General features: G+C 33.0%; 1 protein-coding gene across 1 annotated transcript in view; it reads right to left on the reverse strand.

Annotated features, from left to right (window-relative positions):
* Nucleotides 1–309: 309 nt before the first annotated feature.
* Nucleotides 310–26,267, reverse strand: part of Lrp1b (low density lipoprotein receptor-related protein 1B) — a 1,427,040-nt gene continuing 1,401,082 nt past the window's right edge. Inside the window, exons 87-91 of the mRNA XM_013517439.1 lie at nt 16,401–16,477; nt 7,368–7,458; nt 6,166–6,310; nt 3,529–3,627; nt 310–2,058 (exon numbers count right to left, since the gene is read on the reverse strand). Of these exons, the coding sequence (XP_013372893.1) occupies nt 1,918–2,058; nt 3,529–3,627; nt 6,166–6,310; nt 7,368–7,458; nt 16,401–16,477 (553 nt within the window). The 3' untranslated portion in view covers nt 310–1,917. The remainder of the gene's footprint in view (nt 2,059–3,528; nt 3,628–6,165; nt 6,311–7,367; nt 7,459–16,400; nt 16,478–26,267) is intronic.

The raw sequence follows: 26,267 nt of genomic DNA on the forward strand, positions 1-26,267 counted from the left end.
GAGAGATAAAGCTTTCTCTACACTGCTTTGAAAAAATATGGCAATGGAATCCATCTTTCCTTGCAGAAAATGATCTAAGGATTGAAAACACCATGTTCACTAAAATAGTTTTCTAGGATGATTTAAAGCACATAAAGGAAAGAATTTTCTTATTTTTAAAAATTAACCAACACAAGCACTTAAATATGTAGAATTTCATTTAAATAAGTCAGTCAACAATTTTTTATAAAGTATTTAACACTTCATTGTAGAAACATAGGCAAAATGACTATTATAACCAAAATGAAAAATACTGTTCAATTTAAAAAATGTACTTAAACAAGAACCTGAAAAAGTTTATGATATGCATAACATTTTTCAAGCAAAATTGCACTAGTATTACATAAATCAATAGTTTATAAAGGCCTCCATATGGCAAAGTTTAGAAATAGGTAGTATGCATGCACATAGTACAACAAAAAGTCTTCTTATAAAACAGCAGTTTTTTTAATGCTTGTACAAAGGGATAAAGAGCAACCACAAACATATTTCATCTGTTAGGTTAATACATTATGACAGTTAAAAGTCAGTCATGTCTATCAGAGGAACAAAAAGCCCTCTACAACTTGTGAATAAATCTTTTGTGCCTTTAAAGATATTTGTATAAAAATTGCTCTCCTTTTTATACAATTTAAATAAACCATACTTTCAATCAAAATTTGAAAATCAAAACAAACAAACAAAAAACCAAATGGGATCCAGTTGTTTTGTATAACCAAAAGGAAACCCGAGTACCAGAGCAAGTGGTACAGCATTTATACTCTCCACCTTTGATTATGGGCAGATATTTGTTCTTCTACAACTTGGAAGATTACTGAAGAATGTATTTCGAGTAGGGCAAATGATGAATTAGTCATTTTGTGTTTGAAAATAACCACCAATCACTCTGTACCAAAATGGATGTTTTGCCTCTTCTTTTGGACTGAGCACAGAGAATGCATTCACATAATTAAAATTCTGTCCTCAATTTGTGTGCTTATATGTTATCCCTTAATGTTCAGTGTGGTAAAGGGTTGGGTTAGTCTTCCACAAGATGCATGGTTTCGGCAAGAATTACCTAAGACATGAGAACACTGGTGTACTGTAGGCTAGCTGTCTACCTCGACACTCGCGGAAACAAAAGTTCTTATGCCATAGCAAGAGTTCTCTGTTCACTTCTGGTTATGTTTTTGCTATGTTCTACCACCAAAATATAACTATTTCTTACAGGATGTGTACATTTAGTATATCACAGAGTCCAGTAAGTTTTGGAAAATGTAGTCATCTGTGTTCATGCAAATTTCTAATTTTATATATTTTTAACTTTTTTCCTCAAAATTCTTATCTATCGCTTGGCAACCTAAGGCTAATTTCAAAGCAGGGGATGGTGGATTTGTGAGGGTTACATGTTTCCAGGAAAGTCTGCATCAGTGTCCGAGGTAACAAAGAAGAGAGTTGTCCTTTCAGTCGTTAGCCATCGATTCAAACAGAAAAACAGAATTACATCATATCGCAGCGTTTAGACCATATAATTAAAAAGTGCAGAGATTATTTTGTTGATTAAGTAGAACCAAAAAAGTTCATACAAAATAGATTGCTCATATTCACACTACAAAGGAATATGTTGTTTTTAATTTTAACAAATTCAAAGGTTATCATATCAGCAGCAAATTGGAAATTGTACTGTAGTGCAGTTCTTTTTCATAAAAATACCATACAAATGGTCAATCAATAGTCATCAGCAAAAAATAAAATCAAAATACTCAGAAAACAATTAACCAGGAAAAAGATAAACAAACAGGTAACGCTGATGCCAAAACAAGTATAATACTGTTGGAACATACAAAAGTAATCCTTATATTTTTATACATTTATACAGCATATAAAAGATATCACTGATTATGCCACTGTCTCTCTTATACCAATTTCTATCTTCTTTGGAAGCAGTTCTTTGCGTTCATCAACACTTCCTAAGGAATTTCGACAGTTTTGCCCGTCCATATATAACTTTGCATACACTGGGTTGGAGTAATTTGTTGGCTGAAGAAAAGAAAAAAAAAATCAATAAGTGTAATTTCATTAGCTGTTGACTTATTTGTAAGATGACAACATTTTTATGGTGACAATATTTATATGCATTCAACCTACTAAATACATATTGAAATAAAACTCTTTTTTTTTTTTTTTTTTTGGTTTTTCTCCGGTACCGGGAACCGAACTCACAACCTTGCGCTTGCCAGGCAGGCGCTTTGCCACAGAGCTAAATCCCCAGCCCCTAAAACTCATATTTTATGTTTATAGGTTTTAGTCTAGTTTAACCTGCTATTAGATAAAAATATAACTGTGTTTTTCAGGTAGCTTGTGAAACTAACAGGAGCTCTGATATAAAATGAGGAACCAGAAGGAATATTTGTGAAGATCCGTTCCCTGACACTGTGTAGTGAAATATTTAAGCAAATTGTCATGTCTCTAGGCTACAGGGCCCCTCACACCCTCTACTGTTAATGCCTCAGTGGCAGGGAAGGTTCGCATACAAAATTTCATCTAATTGGTTGGTGCTTAAATTTTTTTCAAAGTGAAGTTAAAAACAAGGGAATAAAAGTGAAGGAATACATCCATCAGTGAAGTGCACTTCAAAACAGAAACAATATTGTTGCTTCACAGAGCTTACATGTGCTGATTAAGGGAAGCATCTGTGGACTGTTCCCAAGAACCGTGAAGCACACGGTAGATACACAGACCAAGCACTGTGAAGTATAGCTGCGGCAAGCACCAGTGCGCTACTTCAGTTGGAAAACGTATACGGTGTTCACTGCTTAACAAACTGCGGCTTAACCGGGAGAGTGTTGCCTGCATTTTATTTCCTGCTTGTTTTTTGCAGAAGTAAGACAGTTTGAGTCATGCAAAAGAGACACACATGAGAGATGGCGATGAAAACAGTTGAAGGGAAACAGGAACAAATCAAAAATGCTAATTCCGAGGAACGTGGGTGATCGCATTTCCTTCTTTTCCTGCCTACACTGAAGTATATGATTACAGACAGTAGCTGTGTCTAAGCATTAGTTACTTAACCGAAAAATGAGAGTGGCTTTATTAGACCATTCTGATTTCTCATTATGATGACACATTTTAAAGCAAATACTTTAAAGTTGTATGGGAGGGAATGGGAGAGAGAGAGAGAGAGAGAGAAAAGCAAATTTAACTTTAAAGTATTCAGTTTACATTTCTGACTAGATATTCTCTTCTAAGAATAGTAAATTCTTCATTAAGGAAGTATACATTTTGAAATGGAGCAGAAGTAATATTTCTGCTTAACATCTTCCCTAAAATAAGATGTTTTATATGTAATCTTGTATACATAGGACACATAAGGTCCCCATTAGCGTTGTTTTGAAATCTCTCTTTAATTAAAAAATTAATTAAAGACAGACATCTAAGTGTAATGCTCACACCGTAACTGAGAGGGCTCTGTAATGGAAGGGAGACTGAATAAGGATTTGCTTCTCTCACCCCGGCAGTCAGCGGTCCTTTCAAGTCAGAGTTTAGGTAGATGGGCGGCGCCGCGTGGGAAAGCTTGAAGGCACTGGGTCCGCCCCCTATGTACCTGGCCTGTAGATAAACAGAAAAATTTAGTTTCTCATCTAATACCATGGAACCATTTTTCGTAGATATAAATCACGCCAAATCATAAAAATAACATAGAAACATTCTCTAGCCCTGGGCTGTGAACAATGCGCTTGCGTTAACTTTCACAATTTAAGAAGGAAATATTAATGTTGGATCTTTGCTGCATAACTAGGCATTTCAATTACATATAGCTTCCTGACAGAGACATCGTGCATGTGGCAACCTCTACTCACTTCTATTTTACTGCATCCCCCTCAAGGGGGAGATGGAGCAATACCTACACTTAAACCTTTGTGAAAAGTATACCAGCCTTCCCTAATTTAAGGTTCGACACTGAAAAGTCTGAGTTCTCACAGTGGCGCTATCTAGACAGGCAGATATCTAACCATTTCTAATTAAAGCATCATTATAACTTTATCATGTTAGGAGAAAAGCCAAATTTTAAATTTAATAGAGCTTTGAAACCTGACTCTAGTCTAAAAAAGATTCATTTGTAATACTGTTGGCTAAACTAAGCCTCCAAGCAAGGTCATTGACTTTAGACTTTATTGGGTCTAAAGGCAGACTTATCCAATCTGTTACACTCATATTCATAATATAGTACTTACTAATGATTAAAAATTAGATGAACACTTGGAGAACATGCAAATATTAATGAATATGCATATGTTTTAAAATCTTAACCAGCAATTCTCACAACGGATGACTACAAAGTTTTCCACAAGGAGAAGGGGCTGTGGAAAAGATTTTAAGGGCCAGGGATATAGCTCAGGGGCACAAGTGCCTTCTGGGTAAGCGCAAGGTCCTGAGTTTGATTCCTGGTACAAAAAAAAAAATCAAAAAACAAAAAAATTTTGAGTGGAAAAGATTTTAAACAGAAAATCAGTCAATGTTACCTCTATTTTTTTCCCACAAAAATCTCATTCATAAAATTCTAAAAACAGCCCTCTGTAATTATCTATAAATCTATAAATGTGAATTTGGAATAAATTATTTACAAATTAATTACAACCTTCTAAAATAATCCCAGGTAAAATTGAGATACAATTTGAGATAAAAGCAGTTAACACTTCTGTCATTAATCCGTGATTGCTTTCACAGCCCAATTTATTTTAGTAATTTTACCATATACTTCAGTCCATTTGATGATATCACTGAATCAAAATTTTTATCCACTTCGAAAATAATACAATGGACCCTTCTGCATGAGTTTCCTTACATGTAAAGGCATTTATATTTGTTCATATGATGCATATACATCATACTACTCCAAACGGTGAATATTGTGTGAATTTCACTTGATTATTGAGATGGTTTTGATGTAAACCTCTGCTTTTACTACTACCCATACCTGTTAAAACTAGAAGTGTTTTCTGTACATATTTAACTCTTATATAACAATTCCTATTTATATTTGAAACAGTAAGAGCCTGCTGAAATTAGTCTTCTAAGTCATATTTTGTGAAATTTTGTTAGTCACCAAATTGGTAAATAAATATTTTTGAGTTCTATGTACTATATACAATAAAATATATTTGAGCAACACTGAAATCTAGCTATATTTTCCTAGAGTAAATGTTTTAAAAGTTTTAAAATGAGGTAATAAAGAACTTTTCTCTTTAAGTACCCAAAATTAAATTCATTTTATCATAGAAATAAAAATAATGAGGGAAAATGTGAACTCTCCTTGAAAAAATGTAGGAAGTGTTTAAAGTCCACTTAAGATACTCCTTCTTTAGTCTATGGTATACTTATGAATGTTGGGGTTTTTTGCTCTATTTTTATTCCTAAAGAAAATTCATAGAATCTCAGAAGTCTATTTTTTAGGTATTTTTCCTTCATAGATGAGTTTTCAAATAAAAAATATGAATAGAATCATCTTTGCATTTCAAGTAGAAAATACTAGAGCCACAGTAACTAGAATTGGTGTCACAAAAAAATTCAGATTCAGGAATTTGTTAAGTAATAACATACAAAACCAGTTTTAACTAGGAAAAAATCATTGCATTATCTTCTAAGAATACTAGTTTTACCCATGAAAGAATAAGATTGATTTTTACAGAAATGCATATCAATTGCATACTTAGTTAAATCAGATTCAGAACTAGAATTAATACACAAGACTCTATTCAAATCGATGAAACACAATTGGAAAAAAATACTCATTTTGACAATGTACTCTTATACTTAAAAATAAATCAACCAACATTGTTATAATAATGCAGTTTAAATATGCTAACATTTTAAAACATTTCAATAGGTTCTATTTTAAATAAATTATATAGTTTTATAAACCACTGAATCAGTGTTTTATAATACTTGTCATGTGAACTTGTATGCTCAGTGTGAATACATTTCATATTGTATGTTTTCTTTAGAGAAGTCTATTATCATTCAATGAGTCCTAGACCTCTTTAGTATCACTTCAGTTATTTAAAGAGATAATAAAATCCAGAAACACAGACTAATTTTTCAGTCAAGATTGTTAGCCCTTGCTATCCATCATGTCGGACTTATTACCTTTGTAGGATCTACCATAAAGCCAGGATCCAAAAGAGTTCCACCGCTGTGATCATGATCTACCTCATACATGTTATAAGATGGGTTGCCAATTTCTACATTTATTCCTCCGTTGATAATAGGCTGTCTTCTAATTGTTTTTGTCCTAGAATATATGTGTATAAACATCAGTGCGATTTAAATGTTATCACCACTCAAGATAATTAACATTATCATATGCATCAATTTACTGATTTATGTACCCCACCAACTGATAGAAAATTTATGAATAAAATTAATTTGAAATAAATTGAATAAATGACATTTGTCAAATTAACAAAAACAAAAATGCATTTTTGTAAAATTCATATTTCAATTATTTTGACTTATTAAAAGTACATTGGAAGTTTCTCTTGAACAGTTAATGCCATATTACTGAAAATTTACCAATTACCTTTTATAAATTTTATTTTCTTCCTTTTCTCTAAAACTATCTCTAACAAAATATTCATAAGCACTCTTTTTTTTTTTTTATTTTTGGTTTTTCTCCGGTACCAGGAACCGAACTCATGACCTTGCGCTTGCCAAGCAGGTGCTTTGCCGCTGAGCTAAATCCCCAGCCCCATAAGCACTCTTTGAAATATGTTGTTATATTACCACAAATTCAAAAGGCCAGAATCTCATTTTGCACAATTCAAAAACTGATTCCAAAATTTGTTCCCAGGTTATACTCTGCAGACAATCAACCCTGTCTTTATAATTTTATGTTCCTATAAATTGACATGATGATACTTTCAATAAGATCAAAAATAAATTAATGCACCATTTGTTAATGAAATAATTTATGATATACTTGTCAGAATCAATCCAGTATCATTCTCCTGATGTCACCATTTATACACAATAATACATAATAGGGTACTTTGGAGATCTTTGGTCTTTGATGTAACATTACTTAGAATGTATTGTTACCAAACTATTAAATAATATGAGCATTTGGTAAATTTGTTAGAGTAAATGGAAGCATTCCATCAACATAATATGCGAGAATAGTTCTATAATTATAATCACCTGAAATAAAATGGGTAAAGTTATTTAGAAAATGCAGGGTTTTGAAGCTGAAATAACTTGTTCATTTTATGAATTTTTAATAGAATTGTTCCATTTCGGCAGCTTTTGTGTGATCTATTCCCTAAATCCCCATCTAAAACATTGCTTCCTACCTTCTTTTTCGCTTGCACAGCACTAAACCAATTACTAAGGTTGTTACCAAAGTCACCAAGAGGACAAGAGGCACAATGATGGCAATGCTTCCTGGAAAACAAATGGATAGATGAACAAACAAGGAAAATGAAGACAAGGCAGGTACAACACTTTTGTGCTGCAAATTATTTCACATTTGTATAAAAGTAGTGCTTGACTCAAATTTCAGATTCTGAGTTCAAAATTATGTTACTAAAAATTACTCTCTTATCAAATACTTAGCCTGCTAGGAAGAAGATATCCTTATATATTGTTTATTAATACTTTGTATTAAATATCTGGGAATTAGAGGCTCTGACTGCACCATGTGAGTTTATGGATTCCTACCACACGTTTACATGCAATGACGCACGTTCATGCTGGTAACTACTTATAAATCAATGGTGACTTAACATTTACACAATTTCACTGGCTACATTTCCACCCTTAGTTTTGTCATGTTAGCTATAAGTATTTTCTGCTCATGAGTACATGTGGTGAGTTAAATGGCAGCGTGCCTAAACAGAAAGGACCTAGTGTTGGGTTTGGACGGACATAAGCCTAATATCAATTTCACAATTGTTTGGAATGAGACCCAGACTATTTTACATAAACTCATTAAACTCTTTACAGAGTTCACCAATAAACCAGAGACATGAAGGCATCCTGGACAGGACTGCTCATTTGATTTCAAAACATACTGAAATGGACAAAGAGGATTCGCTTTCTCAAGTTCCAGTTCCAGAATAGTTTCAGCAAAACATATTTTCGGAGTTTAGCATTTGTTGCAAATATCCATTTTCCCTTTCTTCATGTATTTGTGAATAGTCTTAGGTTCCATTACTAAGGGTCTTTACATAATGGGCTTCATTTTTATAAGTTTAAATGGAGAGGTTAAGAAACATTTCAGAATCATTGTCTTCCTTTATAATTGGAGATCAGGGTTACTTTTTTTTAGCTAGAGAAATGAGTAGATAATGATACTGCTTTGCTGACAACTCCTTTGCACCCCCGGGGGGGCTCTGCTTAGTGTTATATGACATTTACAGCAATATGAAAGCTGAGTGGAAGGACTGCATGGTAACAGGAGTATAAAGTGCCTTATACATCAACTGCTGACATTTTAGTAGGCAAATATCTAGTACCCATGAAATCACAGTTTTTTTCTAAACATCTGTTGAATTTTAATCACATCTTATTAAAAATAGGCTAGAAACAAAGCAACTCAATAACTAATTAAAATTTAACAAAGAGTTCTTAAATAGATTAGAAGTGCAGCCTTAACATTAAGATGCAAGAGAATTAACTTAAGTAGATGAATCATTCTCTGAAAATACATGCACAAGTAAAAGTCCTGGGGTAGAAGTTAATTGCAATATTAAGAACAATAAAAAGCCACTTAGAGACTTCATTACAGAAATATATATATATATAGAGAGAGAGATAGTTTAGCTAAATAGATAGAAGATAGACAGATGATAGATAAATACATAGATAGATAGATAGATACATACATACATACATAGATACATAGATAGATACATAGATAGATACATAGATAGATATGTTCTAAGTTCTTGGTGGGAAATACCTGAGGAAAATAGTCTGAAATGGAGATCACTTACTATTATACCAAAAATTCATAAAAGAAATTTCATAAATAAGACAATCTACCCATTGGAAACTTTAAAAAATAATGTTTTATAAAATAACCATAATTTGTATTGCAAAAAGAAATAAGGTTCCACTTGTTTAATCAGTTTCTAAAATGTAAAAGCTATTGTACTTTTGCATGTTACCAATACTACATGACTAAATGTGCTCCAGATGATATCACAGTTTTGGTTTTAGGAAATTGAACTACATGAACACTTAATTTATTAGTAATGAATGTAAGCAGAGAATGAGGCACTTTGGATAGTAATTAACAATTGTTCCCAAATTTTAAATACCACAGAACAGCTTGGTTTCTTCATAAACTATGATTTTCATTGATTGATCATCATTATAAATATCTCCTTTCATTATTCATTATTTTCTGCTAAAATTTGTGTAAATTGTTCGATGTAAAATATGTAACAATATATTACTAGTTTTAAAGAATAAAAATTTCTTTCCTTTCAGTGTAATTATAAATTATTAGAAAATTCGAATTTACTTACTCTACCTAGTTTCTGCCTGTTCCTGTGAGGCAGAAAACTATTAATTATACATGCTGCAAAACAAAAGATTTTTTTCCCTCTTTTATTTTTTCCCAACACAGATGGCAGTTGCAATCCCATATATTACAGCACTCCCTTTAACAGCCTAGACTTCTGATATGTTTATGTAACCAATCAAAGTAACTGCAATAATACTTAGTATCCACTATAAATAATGCAGTGGAGCAGTTCTATTTTTTTTTTATTTTGTAAAAAGATTATGTTGATGGAAACAATGGCAACTGTACGTATTCTTTAATTTATAAAATAAATATTTATCAAAATAAGTATTTCCCCATGTAGCATATCTAACAGTCAATATCATATCGTAACTTATAAAAACCTAGACCTATTTCAGGGAATTTTAGCAGTGCATTATTGATGAATTATTACAATCTGAATTTTAAAAGTGTATACTGTATTTAGTAAGGTTGCAGTTGAACAAGCTTCTCATATAAGGTAGAACAAGTCTTTCACTTTTTGTAAGAAGAAGTCTTTCTGACGCGCAGTAGGCATCATTTTCCATCAGAAGGAAGAAATGTGTCATCATATTTCTAAACTGGAAAGCACCCCTGCCTGGCAGAGCAGGGAGAGCACACCAAGCTATGGAGCCACCCTCCCTCCGTTCGAATCTTACCAGCAATATAACTTTGGGCAAATTACTTATCTTTACCTCAGATTATTCAGCAATCCACACAGAAAGGAAGAAAACACAAGGCACATGAAATTATTTGGCTGGGTGGAGGGGTATGATGGGAATCCAGGCTTATATCCTGAACTTGAGGAACTGGTGGAATATAGGCGGTACAGACACAGTTGTTACCAAGTGGCCAATTTGCAAACTCAGGAGAAAAATCAGTAAGGAGATGGTAAGAATTTACGGGTAATTGGCATAGAGTTGATAACTGTGCTCAAGGAAGGAAGAGAATGCACCTAGTAATAAGAGAGTGCTAAGTGATGGAGTAGGCCTCGCGGTTAAGTGGAGAGTGAATTAACCAGGAGGACTAACAAGTAAAGCACTTCACAGAGAGTAATAGGGAGATGGGTGTGGTGGCACAGGCCTATAATCCCCACACTTGGGAGGCTGAAGCAGGACGACTGCTGTGAGTTTGAGGCCAGCCTGTATTACATAGCAAGACTCTTTCTGAAATAAAACTCCCAAAGAGAGAGGGACAGAGAGAGAGAGAAAGAGAGAAAGGGAGGGAGGGGGAGAGAGATATAGGAGGGGTGTTACAAAAGTTCAATACCGGGGAGGTCAAAGAAAGAATATTTTGTATGCAGATTGAATTTACAGTAAAAAAGCATACATTATATCAGTAGCACTGACCACTTTTTTTTCTACATATTGGTATATATTGTATTCTTTAAATTTATGTTTACAGATGGGACAGTAGTTTTGGTTTGTCGACTTGATTTGATAGTCATCCAGAAGATTATTAAAGCATATTTCTGGGTGTGTTGGCATAGGGTCAGAGAGGGAAGACTTTGGATATTATACTTGTTTCAGGTCTCCTCATCCCCCTGCTATTTCTCTGCTCTGCTTCCCAGCCACCAGGAGAGGAGCAGCAATACTCCACCATGCCCTTCTGCCCTGATGTTCCTGCCTTGATCCCCACTCACCAGAGGCAGAGACCCCTGAAACTGTGAACCAAATTAGCCATCTCCTGATTATAATTGAAGACTAGAGACCAGTAGCAAAAGACAGTCTCTCTGAGATCTGGAATCAAGAAACCTGAAAAATAACAACCTGGAGAAGAGAGAGGAAAACAAAAGAAAGAAGTAGATCTACAAGAGAACTGATAAAAAACTAGAAAGTACAGCAAAGCTGGAAAAATGGAGGGCAGTGGAAAGAAAAGAATGAAGCAGTCTGGAAAGCTCAGCCCAGCTTTCTGAGAAGAAGGCCTGCCTGTGCTGACTTGGGGTAAGCTCAAAGACGGTCAAAAGCCCAGGGGAAAAACATCAGACGAGTCTATCAGTGGCGGCTTGGACTCCTCACCTCAGTGCCTACGTGCAATACAGAACTCAATAAGTTATTTGCTTTTCCCAGCTGACAACATGGGCAGGACCATGGCTCAGCTTGCATGGCTGTCACAGCCTGGGATGTATGCATAGCAGGGCCTCTTGAATTTCCAAACATGGGGAAAGAAATTAACACACAGTAAGGGAGGCATACAGAACTCCAAATAGTTACTCTCAGAAAATAACATCCCCACAATACCACAGTCAAAACTCAGAAATCCAACACAAGGACCGAATCTTAAAAGCTGTTATTAGAGAAAAGCAAAAAATACTTATAAAGGTAAACTCATTGTAATTACAGGGGATTTCTCAACAGAAACCTTAAAAAAAAAGGAGAGCTTGAAGTGAAGTGTCTCAAACCCTAAAAAGCAAACAACTTCCAACCCAGATTGCTATGTCCTCCAAAACTGCCTTTCAAAATTGGTGAAGAAATAAGGTATTTCCATGACAAAGAGCATCTTAAGTCCATAACAACAGAACTATTACTCAAAAAAAAGTTCTCAAGGATATCTTCTAACAAGACAGTGAAATCAATGTCAGACATCAAACGGAATAAACAGACCAGGCAGATTGAGCAGTTAAGCAGAAGGCACAGGGGGATTGGGAGGCAGAAGTTGGTTAACAACAGGAGGAAAATGCACTGACAGGAATCAGTAAACATCTTTGAGAAATAACTCAAACTGAATGGCCTCAACTCCCCAATCAAAAGAAATAGATTAGCAAATTGGATCAAAAATAAACAGTGTACTGTATATAAATTCTGATTTTTTTTTTTTTTTTTTTGGTACCAGGAATCAAACTTAAGACCTTGTGATTGCCAGGCAGGTGCTGCACCGCTGAGCTGCATCCCTGGCCCAGCATGCTGTGTATAAGAAATACATTTAATCCAAAAAGACTCATACATCAAGAATTAAAGGTTGGAAAATATTATGCCTTGCAACAGGAACTGGAAAACAAGTGCAACTGGCTATCCTATTTTGAGATGAAATGGATTCCAAGCCAGAAGTGACAAGAAGAGCAAAGAAGGTCACTTCATGCAAGGAAATAATTCAACAGGAGCTAACAATTATAAATATATATGCACTGAATATAATGGCATCAAACTTCATGAATAAATACTGTTGCTATTAAAAGATCAGATAAATATCAGCACAATGGTACTGGTGGATTGTGATACCTTTCTATCACAAATGGATCACCTAGACAAAAAATCAACAAAGAAATACCACAGCTGAACCATGCCTTTGAAAAAAGGGACTCACTAGATAACTGCAGAGTGTCCCACCTGATAAAAACAAGTACACATTCTCAGCAGCACATGGATCTCTCTCCAAAATATCCACAGAACAGTCCAGAAAGCATGCTTAAATATGTAGATATAAATGTAAAGAACTGAAATTCTCCCACGCCCACTGTCATGCACTAAAAGTAGAAATCAGCGGCAAAAAAGACATAAAATTGTGCCAACACATGGAAACTAAACAATGCATGTGTGGATAATCAATGGCTGGCAGAATAAATCAAGGAAAAATTGGACAGTTCGTAGACTCAGATGATAACGCCAGTACCACATAGGAGAACCAAAGGGACACAAGAAAAGCAGTCCTGAGAGAGAAGTTGATAGTTGTGAATGTCCACATTAGAAAAACAGAGTGACCCCAAACAATAATAAATACTGTTGTCCTAAAAAAGCAGAAGCAATCCAAATCCAAAGCTAGTGCAAGGAAGGCAATTATAAAGACCAGAGCAGATATTAATGAACTTGAAAGTAAAAAAATACAAAGAATCAATAAATGAAATAGTTGGTTTAAATAAAATAAAGTGCAAAACAAAAGGCAGATAACAGTAGTTAAAGAGCTAGACCTTTTGCAAAAGAGAAGATGACCAAGGTATGGAGGGACTTGGGAGGGCAGGGGAAAGGGATAACAATATATTCAGGTGTGCTATGTACATGTACTTACTTCCTATCATAACATACTGCAAATGTGTAGTAACAAAAAATTAAACCTTTACTTCTTTAAATGGCGGATATTATATACTTTGTCCCAGAAATTGGAAAGATGACCAAGAAAACAGACATATCTATAGATAAATTATAGATAGATCTAGATCTAGATATAAATGTGATATACCATATAGTATATTTAGTATGTATTTAATATTACAATACTTTCTCATCAGCTTTTTTTCAAATTTAATTTGAAAAGTCTTAAAAAATATTTTCCTAGCTGAGACAGGTGATCCTTCCAGTGACGTCAGAAGGCTGCACCTAACGGCGCTCTTCTTCCATCTCACTTCTACCAGTTTCTCCTTGCACCATTTCCTCTGAAGAAACTGTCCAATCACACATTATTTCTACATTTGTACTTTCACTGATTGTTTTGCTCCCTTATTTTATTGATATTTCCCCCCAGGAGACACCAAGAATTAGGAGAGCAGGCACTGTGTCTTTTCACTGATCTCTCTGGGAATGAGTACAGCGCTTGACACTCAAGAAACTTGATCAGCATTCACTTTGGGAGAATTAGGAGAGAGGCATTTTCTTCATTTATCTGTATGCACACAATTTGTGAATTCTGTTATTAGGGGTGTGTGTGTGTGTGTGTGTGTGTGTGTGTGTTTATGTTAAAACAAAGAACAGTTAATACTTAAATTTTTTGACCAAGTTTGGTAATTTGAACAACTTATTGTTCCAGCTTATATCTGGTAATCTGAACAACTAATTTGAAGACAACAATATGCAATATTAATACCATCGATGAATTCCTACCATCTTGTTTACTGGAGCTCTGTACTGTTTCTATTTTTTATATTATTTTTAATTCTCTTTCATTGTTTGATCAATCTTGCAGTCTATCATCTGGTAATCTGAGCAACTTCACTGAAGATAACAATAGGTAATGTAACAACCACTGTTAATTCCTATCATTCTCTTTTGAAACCCTATATCATTTTTATTGTTTTTGAGTTATTTTGTTTTTGTCTATGTGGTTCTCATTTTGATATTGTTTTTTATTTTCTTTAAAATAAAAAAGAAATCTTACATAAGATTAGAAAATTAACAGATTTAACATAATATTCAACAGATTTAACATAATCTAACATAATAAAATTAACAGATTAACATAATCTTATGTAAAATTAGAAAATTAACAGATGTTTTACTCAGTTTTCTCTCTCTTTTCAGAGCTTTACCAAAATCTAAAATTGCTTTTGACTTTTTAAAAGACTTTCTAAATTATTCATATTGGGTACCACAGAAATTAGCATAAGAGAAGGGCTAAAGCCCTAAACTTCGCATGCCCAATTTATAAATTCAGTGCATTCTTGAGACTGGTATCTTTAAATTCAGTTTTAATTTTTTTCAAAATTACTCTTCATGATGTGACTTTCTCTAAATAGTTTTCTAAATCATGTTAAGTTAGTATGCCACCAAAATTATTACTAGAGAATTGATTTTGAGGCTTACATCTTGAGAAGAGTGGAGAGAAAATGCTTCCTGTGCTTTTCATCTCCTTTCTCCACATGGAATTAGGCAAACAATACTTTGCCACACAAAATATTTAATGAACTAATTCCCCAAATTTCAGCACCCTGATTCTACAATTACGTATCTATAGTTTCCTTCAGTTCTCCCTTCCTGGAACTAATGACACTGTGCAAATGTAAGAAAAATTCAGACTGCTAGATCATGAAACACTGGAGCTTGCTTCTAGGATACAAAAACCATATACTTTAGATTTTGTTAATGTCTTTCCTTTTGCAAAAACTCTGAAGTTTGTATGCTTCTCATTTGTCTTTATGATGTGTCTACAGCTCATAGAGACAGAAAAAATTGCTAAAGTATTTGTTAGTCAAGGATATTATTTTTTCTCCTAAAGAATGTATATATTAACCTGATACATATTACAAAATTTGTAAAATATCTCTGCTCATGGTCTAATAAATGAAAATGTGTGAATGAGTAAACTTTATTGGAGACTTTTATTTTTAAAAGTTTGTAATATTATTTTAAGTTGTCAAAAAATACAGAAACAACGACTATGAAGATTAACCTAAGACTACATCTGCACAAAGCACAGGCATTGTACAAAGTTGATAAATATCTTAATGCACTTCAAAATCAGTATCTTAATGATAAAGAAAAAATAAGTCAAGTTTTATCCTTATTAATAATCATAGGATAATCTAATTTTCTTTTCTTAAACTAGCCAATCAAATCTGTTTTTCAAGAACATTGAAATGCATTTCTTTTTTTTTTAAGAGGCAAAAGAAGAGTTTATGAAGTAGAGCTACAGGAAAAACCTAAGAATAGAGTTCAGGTGCTCTGAGAAATATGGCGTGATGCAGTTGGGAACTAGGGATCATTTATGTTTCAAGTGGCGGAAGTTACGGAGTTTAATAATCTATAGTCTTAAAGTAAGATGTTGTAATCTAATGAAAACTGGGAGTATTTTTCTTTCTGGAGAATTTTCACATTCATTGTGATTCTTTGCGGTTGATGGTCATTTCCTAATAAAAGCTAATGTTGGCTTTGTAGTTGTTCTTTGAAAAGTACCCCAGTTGAGATGAATGTTTTCTCTCTAAAAGAACGTATAACTGCTTACTCCTGTTGCCACATCAGAAAATAACTCTCATCTTTCAAAAGATTTCCAATTAAAAAGGATCTTTTCCATGATTCCCTGAGGATTTACTAAGCCTCCGTGATAATATTAAGCCTCAGTAATGATGTAAACTGAAAAAGTTACTTCTCTGCTCTGTAGACCACACAAGATATTATCCTGAGGAACTTACTTGTGCTGATATTGTCAGACTTGCTGCTCTTTGGGGCTGGCCTCTCACACTGTGTGCCCGACCAGTTGGTAGAGCATCTGGAAAGATTCAAACAATAATAACACAAATTAGTGGATAACAAAGCCCAAGAGTCTAATGCAGGAATTCTAAATAAAATTATAAAGGAGACAGTCATCACAGATTCATGAATATTCAGTAGCTAATCCTGCTAACTTCCTGTATATTGTCAGTATGTTGAGGGTAACTTCAGTTGGACATTGCTTGTTAAATACATTTTAGAGTTTAGCTCTATTGCTATTTCTGAGTTCCACTTAAAATGACACATTTAATACCAATATTGAAATCATGGTTAAGAATTGGAAATTAATTTAAGAATTAATGAGGTTTATAAGCAACCACTTAGAAAAATTGAGCTTGCATATTAAGCAAATCCTTATGGATTAAGTTTCCATGTTTTGTTTTTCTGATGATTCAAAGTCCAAAGAGTAATTAACTACTAACCAGCAAATATTCATTTGTGTCAGGGCTTGAGAAGCACACTTTTTATTTTCCTACTCAGAGATTTAGAAATACAGTGCCTTCCTTTTCAAATCATGCCTATTAGCATGAAGTCAAGAGAATGTACGCAAATCTTTACTGAGAGAAGTTCATTTTTTTATAGACATCAGCACATTATCATGAAAACTCTAGTAAAGAATACAAATAAAGATCTGATTAAATTCTATCCTTTGAAAATAATTATAACCATATCATTAAGTGATGGAACCAAAATAAATTTTGGAGCAGTTATAGCTGTACTTAAACAATGTCACTGGCTAACACAGACGCTTCTGTGAATCTGACAAAGAAAATCCACAGAGAAGCAATTTAATTGGCCTCAGTTCTTATTTAAAATGACTGTCAAATATCACCATATCAAGAATACTTGTAAACAATAAAGGAACAGCATCCAGAACTATTCCAAGTGGATCTCTCTGGGCACAGTGGACCAAACTAAATAACTGCAATTTCAAGGTTTCTGTCAATTCTGTCACAGCCAATTCAGAGAGTTGAAGCTATTTTCTGAACTGGCCTTCGATGATACAATGTGCATTATTTGTGATTTTTATGAAGGCAGCAAATACCATAAAATCATCATACTGACAAATATAAGTCATTAACACAGAACTTTGTTTCCAAAAAGCATATAATAACTACAGCATAATTGACAATTATGTTACTACTTGAGTATAGTTATTTGATTAATAATGATAAATTATAAAACTATGAATATGGAACATGATTTAAATGAAAATTAATACTGTTATTTATATTGTGTTTCAGGTCATTACCCATGCATTAGCCAAATTCTTGACCAATTATTCATAAAAGGCTTATATGTTATGTAATCTTCCATACATTATATTTATGAGAAACGGTTGTATAAGTAAATCATCAAAACATAAATAAATTTTAAGTCAAAGCCTATGAATAAGAAGTGGGATAATGGAGAGAAGAGCACATTTTCACCAAGTAAGGATAAAATGAATCATGAAAAAAATTATTTTAAAAAATACTTTTTAATCCTACTTCGTGTTTTTTCAGATGAATGATATAGAAACAATGTTACAATTCTTCAGATATTCCAATATTTGACATAATCCACAGCATAATTCAAAATAAAATGCTTAGGAATATTTTGCAAACACGTTCTCAAGGTGATTCTGAGGATACAAAATTCTTTTGTTGTGTGTAGCTTTACATCTGTCAAGACTTCATAATTGCCCACTAAGAATGTCTTAAACGCTCTAGTGAAAAACTAATAATGATTTCTCAATGATTTATTTGTAGAGCTGATGCATACAAAGCTAAATGTGCAGAATTACATTATTTATTACAGTACCAAATGTGCTCTTTCATTACCTCATTTAAAACAGCAGATTGGTATTCATCTTAGATCAAAGCAGTGACCGGAGATGTATTTTATAGTGCTATAAGAGATATGAACCTCTGGAGCTCATCATTACATTGAAATGCTTCATTGTCAGGAAGTGGAATTGGAACATTTAATGTTAACTGATCAGATTACATTCTACCACAAGTATCATGTATTTTAAATACTTTAGGACATTATGAAAAATATAACTTTAGAGCTATCCACAGAAGAGAAGGTAAAGTATAGGGTGATTCTTCTTCTAAATTGGGGAATTATTTAAGTAGGATAAATAGTATTGTTTAACAGGGAGGTATAATTTACTAATTTATCCATGTCTTATAATCCAGTTCTTAAAACACATGAAAGAAGTCACCTGCCAATGGTCATCATCCTCTTCTCTTAAATTATGGAAGCACATTTAGCTCCTAAACTTCAGGGGATATTTTGATTATTACATACTAAAAATAACTATCAGTGACTGAACTGGATAAATAATTTTAATAGTTATACATCTTAATCAAATAATAATCACTTCACAATACTTCCTTCTTCTACTTATAAAATAATATTTTATGACCAAAGATAAAATATGTTCCACTGTCTTGCATTTGTTCCAACCTTAAAAAATAATCTCTTTAGAGGTATTAAATCAAATAGAAATCATTATTCTCATTGCCTACCTTAGAAAATTACAATTTAAGGCATTTGCTGCTCCACAAGTTTTTCTTCCAATGGTTGATTTAAGACCAAGTATTTTTATCATTTTCATAAAAATTCATAAATCTTCATACTCTAAGTAGACTACAATGATCAAAGCCATTAATAGCGGAACATTTAACGAATGGAATGTGTGCAAATCATCAAAATTCCCTGTCCAATTCCTCACTGAGTTATTTGCATAAGTGCTGACTATAATCTCTCTCTCTCTCTCTCTCTCTCTCTCTCTCTCTCTCTCTCTCTCTCTCTCTGTCTCTGTTCTTTCACTCTCCAGGTTTCCTCAAGCATATTTCTCAGTCAATCCTCTAGTCATCTTTAAACCTGTACTACTGCAACCCACTGCTCCCTGTGTTTACCCAACATCAACTCTCCTCAAGTTCTCTCCACATGGTATTCACAAGCAATTTTTCTTTCTCCTCAGCATCACAAACATCTTTGCAGCATTCATTTTAAAATTATGCTGCAATTGTTTCCCTCTGCCCCTAAGTTTAGAACAATGAAAATCTACTTTATCTTATCACTCTGCCATACTGACTTTTTTAAAACTTTCACAAATTATAGCTAAATACTGTTGGATTACAGATAGAGACATAAATTATTATGGGTCTAGTCAAATCACGCATTCTTCTTTCTGTTTATCATTATCTGAAGGCAATGTTTCCAGCAGCTGAGTACAGCCAGTAGCTGACTGATTAGAGGTTATTGGTTTAACGTTCTTTAACTTTTCCCCTTCTTTTCTAAGACATTGAGTTTAAGGGGAAAAAATTTACTGCTACATTTTTTAAATTTTTTGTTATTCTACCTCCATAGTAATTGAATATATAAAATACTCAAGTGTTTTATGATATTTCTTTACATTGTAAATGAGAATAATTATCCTTGACTGAAATGTGTTACAACTCAGGGTTATCAGGTAAGAGTAAATTCATAAAGTATGCTGGGATTGTGAACAAGAATTTGAATCTTAGCAAGGTAAATCTGATGGAAGTAATTCATAAATCATATTTTAAGAAATACATGAGTTATATATCATACTCCAAAAGATGTCATTCTTATATCAGATACTATTCTACAGATTTTTATTCTTTGTATGAGAATAATAAAACATACCCAGCATGATTGTACAAAAGAATAAATAACCTAAGCAAAACTTGTGTATAGGTATGGAAAACTGAGTGAGGTATTTTAGCTATTTTAAAAATTAATTCTTATCCAAATATCACCATAAGAAAAATGTGGTTAGTTAATTTACCATGTCCCTTACACTTTACATAATTATTTTATAGCTATGATTCCTTTGTCTCTATTATAATTTTCTGCACCAAAGTGAATATCCAGTGTAAAGGCAAAAGTGCATGTATTATGAGAAAGCACAATAAACACTTTTAGAGTATCAAAATAAATTTGGTAAATATGAGATTGAAATATAATATTTAACATGGAATTTATTACATTTAATAGCACAAATGTAAGACCTATAATTAAGCTGTCCAAAATAATGATAGTTTTGAAGTAATACTGTGATTTTTACAAAGAGAATTCAAATTAGATGAACAAGGTTGAATATGTGTTAAAATCTTTACGTACTGTTTTTCACAATAATGATGATCAATTTATAAAAACTGTTTCTGTCATTTTTTGCAGAAATATGATTCAGAGTCCCTCACTTTGGGTGGACTTTCAGATAAAATAATGATCTTAATACCTTCTTTCTCTTCTCATCAAATTTAAAGGTCATGGGACTCTCCCGACCGCAGTGAAGTCAGTGCAATTTGAAATTGAAGTTCTCCTTTTATATATGTGTGTGAGGCTGCCCTTCTAACTATAATGACAGAAGCACTTGGAAAGAAAAATCTTTTAATATACCCTTTTCTTTCTCCACACCGGAAAAATCATTGTCGCAAAGGGGTGAAACAAGTTGGAAAACTTGAGCAAATGGTCATGAATGATTGAGTGCTACCAGATCTTATTTTTGAAACTATAAATTAAAAAAGAATTGCACATCATGTGTCATCATTTCCACTAAAGTATGTTTATACAGTAAAGATAAAATAGAGAAAATGTCACTTGAAAAATATCTTTTATGAATTCTGCAAATTTTACTCTTTTGATGTTGAGGAATGACTATATTTACATGATACTCTTGACTCAGAAGTTTTATCCTCTATGTAGTTTGCAGAACATTTTATGCCCTCTCCTTTGGGTACACCAGCATGGCAAAATGTAAAAATTTTCCTTGTATTTGGGGAGAAATATTTAGGAATTTGAACTAATGTTTTATTTTTTTAAATGTTTTCATCTGTTATAACATCTTTAGATAAAACTATTGCATATATTTTTTTAACCTGTTTCATTTTCACCTGTAATTTTGCATGAAGTTCAATTAATGTTTGCTGAACTTTCAATACTCATGGATAGAAATTTATCCAGTGTATGAAATGAAGAACACTTTCAAGTAATTTTCCCGCATAAATACACTAGTAAGTGGTAAATAAAATGTAATATTATTTTATCATATTTTAATGATAATTGCATTACCTTTTTAATTCAGTGCAGCAGTAGGGAGACATAACTTTTTATTTATTTTTCATGCTCAGGCCATTAATAGGCTTTAAATAGGGAGGTCCAAAAATACTTTAAATAAGGAAGTCAAATCAAATGAACACTTTATTATTTTTGGTACTTGGAATCGAACTCAGGACCTTGTGCTTGCCAGGGAGGCACTTGTGCTGTTGAGAGATATCCTTGGCCTGAAGCACATTTTTCTGAGCAGAAAAAGTAGAGAAATTACCATATCGGATCAGACTTGCAAAAAGTAATGCCCAATAATCTGCCCCTATTGATGAGATTGAAGGACATATCATTAAGTGGCATTATACATTTCTTATAACAAAATTTTTTTTTGTGGTGGGTCTATGATACTGCAGAGAGCTAAATCCAATATATCTTCAGACCCATTATTTATAAGCTCATCTAAAATACAAAAATAATAATATAACCTTGATGATGACCCCACACAATTTTGAATTGCCACAATTTATATTTTCTTGATTTATTTGGTTGTTTGTGTTTTTTTTCCCCACAAAATGGTTGGTACTATAATTTCTGTTGTCCTGGTACTGTCAACCAAATATGACTGTCAATTTTTATATGGCTATGAAATACATGGTATGATTTTCTGAAAAAAATCTCAAGTCAGTAACTTAAATTTCTGGTTGATGCCATGTGTATACTTGATTCCATATTATAATAATGAATCATAACATCTACTATGAAATAGCTTCTTTAAGTGTGAATTATCACTGTAAAGATTAAGCCAAAAATTAATCTATTTTAGTATGAATAAATGTTGGTCAGATGGAGTATTTGCTTTCTGAAAAGCAAATAAATTTTGATTTGATAAAGTAACAACAGTTATGGCTTTTTCAATAAACTTTATTTTAGGCAAGGTAAAAGCTAATGAGATGTTTCAGTTAAAGAATTGGCCTTCAAAGAAATAAAAATCAATAAAGTGGATTGCATAGAGTGATTTAGTATAAAAAGTATGGAGAGATATAAAAGAAAGGATAAACTATGGTTTCTCAAATGTGATGCATAAAGCAAGTTTGTTAAGAAATGTAAAATTCTATGCAGTGTGTTTATACAGAAATGGTTAATAAAGTATTAATGATGACAATGCATATATAGGAAATGAAATTTTTAGTGATGAAAACTTTTTACCATGTACATAATATCCAGAATTTTTTTTATCAAAGAAGATCAGAAAGGTGTTCTTAGAATAAGTAGACTACATCTACTCAAATGAATATTTTACATGCATCAAACAAAAAGAAAAAGGAATAATGCTAAAGTTAGAATTAAGTAATATTGTGGCCACAGCTGAAGACAAAAAAGAGGCTACTGAATTGGAAAGAGTGGTTATAATTGTAGAGTGAAAGGTGGCAAGAAAAACTGAATGTGTGCTGCAGTACTGGCAGAAAGTTCCCAAGATAAATGTCCAATTCCAAAGTTGGTTTAAAACATATCTAAGGAGGGGAAATCTTTATCCTTCCTGCCATGCAGACGAACTACCTTGAGATCTGTATATGTCTTGTGTAGTACAAATTAATAGTAGACAATATAGACTTTTTTTCTGTGAAAACTCAACAAAGACATTTCATAACTCTTAGAACTTCTAAGGAGCAAGGTGATCAAAAATAATGATGGTGATGTCTGGCATATGGGATGGCTGCTATTACACTGCTCAAATTATGTTACATTGTGCAATGTGTTACCATAAATGTCAAATAAGTACAAAGTTGTGGCAATGGTGGGCTATCAGGAGATGTTATTACAATGGTTTAAATATGTGTCTTCTGACATAAAATACACAGCTTCAATAGTCTGAAAATATCCAGTTCACTTTCCATAACAAAGTCCATGCACTGATATGCTGTGGTTAGCCACTTCTTAAGTTGATATCTAGTACCACTGGGAAATAAATCCATTATAGAAATGAATATTTCCTGTGCAGTACTTAGGCATAGCCCCTACTCTAGTTATAACATTTCTTGATTACCCCCATATCCTCCCAAAGGGAACATAAAAGCTTTGCAGAACAGAACAATTCCATCAGTTTCGACTCCCCGTTTACTACAGTTCAGCGACTCTCAAAATGCAGGACTTACACCTTCGGAAGATGTTTTATGTAGTTTTAATTGTTTAAAAATAAAAGAAGTAGTCAAAAATGTAAATGAAATAGTCTGAAATAAAATAAGCAACATTTGCTAGACCAGCTCTAGTATGAATTAAATTTGTTCATCTCATATAAATGCTAAATCATTACAAAACACCAGATTTATTTATCATCTATAGGAACATTTCAGGGGCAGAAAGACGTGAAAACTTATAACAAAATATTCCCTTTAACATTCATTTCTTTTCTAATCCTTGATTACTTTTCTTAGACTCAAGGTGAGAAGGTTTATGTGGATGATGATCTTAAAATTGATGCAGTAAGTGTCTTCAGTAAATCTAAAGTACTTTGAAGTGTTTTTTTAAATTATACAGATAACTGCAACTTTGAGGTCAATTGCAAGTTTGTGTATATAGTTGAGCGGCTTGCAATCAGAGATACATTATCTTCTATTCTTGTATGTATTTCTATATGCATTCATAAATATCTATGTTTTTGGTTTGGTTTTTTTTTGGTACTGGGAATCGAACTCAGGACCTGCACTTGCCAGGAAGGCACTTGTGCCGCTGAGCTATATCGCTGGCCCACATTCATAAATATGTAAATATGAATATTCCTATAATAATGTTTGATTATGATTTCTTAAAGGTAGAGATCTATTATTATATATATATATATTCATGCATTTTTCAGGATGTGGCACAATGTACATATACATAACCAATAAATATACTTGACACATAATGCATGGATGCACAGAGGAGGCACTGTTGAACACAAATGAATGTACGTACATGCGGGTGGAAAGTTCCATGCTCTGTTCTCTAAACTATGTGTGATACCACTCCCAGGTAAATGCTCTGAGCTAGTGACTTTTCTCTGCAAGTGATGTTAGTGCATTAGGTAAAATATTCTACATAACAGAAACGGCAAATTTTTATTCTTAATTTCATTAATGCATTTGTCAATTCTTCTATTTATATGTGCATGATTAGATTCTAGCAATATCGACATGAATAAATTTTGCTCACTTAATCAGAGAAATTGTGTATCATTTAGTTCTTGTCTCAGAATGCAGAGAACTAAGAAACTGTAATCTTTTTATTAGAAAAATATCAACTATTAAGGTGGTTGTTGGATACATTGATATGGAAACTAGTTTTATATGTAAAACAAACAAATCTACAAATAAATATACATTAATTCCATCAATTAAATGGAATAATTGCTTAAAATTAAAGTTCCAGTATGTGACCCTTCCATCATGAATGAATTTTGTAATCAGGCAGGCCCCAGCAGAAATCTAAACTCCCCACTTAACAAAGGGTCTTTGATCAATTCACCTCATTTCAAGTTTTACATTTCTAATAACGAAGATTAATCCCTTCAGTCTTTGTCACATACTCCCTCAGATATAGCCTCTTATGTTCTAACCTTTGATTTTCCTTTTCCTCAATTTTTCTATTTCTTATTTTTACTTATAAAGTTTTTGTGGTTTTCTTTCAGTACCCCACATCTTTTCATTCTTCCATCTTTTTTTCTTCTTCTCTCCCTCCCTCCCTTTTTCCTTCTTTCTTTTCTTCCTTCTCTTTATTTTTCAACTTTGCAGAACAAATTGAACGTTTTAAAAGCAAAAGTAATTCAGATTTTCTTGTCAGATTTGTATTCCATACATATTTTAGATGTCATGTGAGTTTAATGAAAGTTTGTGAATATTATTGAATAAAATGAAACATATAATTACTGTATTTGATACAGTAGTAACAATATAACTATGTTCACTAATTTTGATTTCCCATGGAGCAAATGTGAGACAGTGTCTCTATATTTTTAGACTGAAGACTGTTTTTGCTACTATTCTAGTGTTAAAAGGATAAATGATTTTTTTTATGAAATTACATCATAAAGCATTTTAAATTTACTTTTTACTCTCAAGTTAGTGTGGCTGGTTAATAATGACTCTAATCCTCTTGTGAAACAGTACAAAGTAAATTTGGGATGACACAATAGATTGAAAGTTGACTGATGTAATTTTATTGACTTTTTCAAACATGAAACATTAAAAAGAAATAAATACTTGTTGTTAGAAACAAAGTTATGCAATATTCTAAAAATAAGGAGTATGGCCCAGCATGGTCTATAATCCACCACTCAGAATGCTGAGGTAGGAAGAATGCTATGAGTTCAAGGCCTGAGTCCTGGGCTAAAAGTAAGTTCCAGACTAGCATGAATTGCATAGTGAAATGCTGTCTCAAAAAGACAAAAAAAGGGGACCCAGCACCCATCTCCACCAGAGGAACCCAGGTGCTTGGTCCTTCTCTACACCACTGGACCAGGCCACCAAAGGAACTACAACCATACAGTAGGACTGGGACTAGGTCACACAATGGACAGGTGAGACTAGCAAGAAAGAAAAGTCTGAAATATGAGCCAACAGTTGGTAAGTTAGGTGAACCAGCATTGTACTTAGGAAGAAGGACACACAGAATTGACACAGCTGGGTGGGAGTTCTACCTTTCTTTCTTTGTTAAATATATATAAAATTTTATTTTATTTTATT

Source organism: Chinchilla lanigera, unplaced genomic scaffold, assembly GCF_000276665.1.
Source record: "Chinchilla lanigera isolate Chin_1 unplaced genomic scaffold, ChiLan1.0 scaffold00039, whole genome shotgun sequence".
Classification (NCBI taxonomy): Eukaryota; Metazoa; Chordata; class Mammalia; order Rodentia; family Chinchillidae; genus Chinchilla; species Chinchilla lanigera.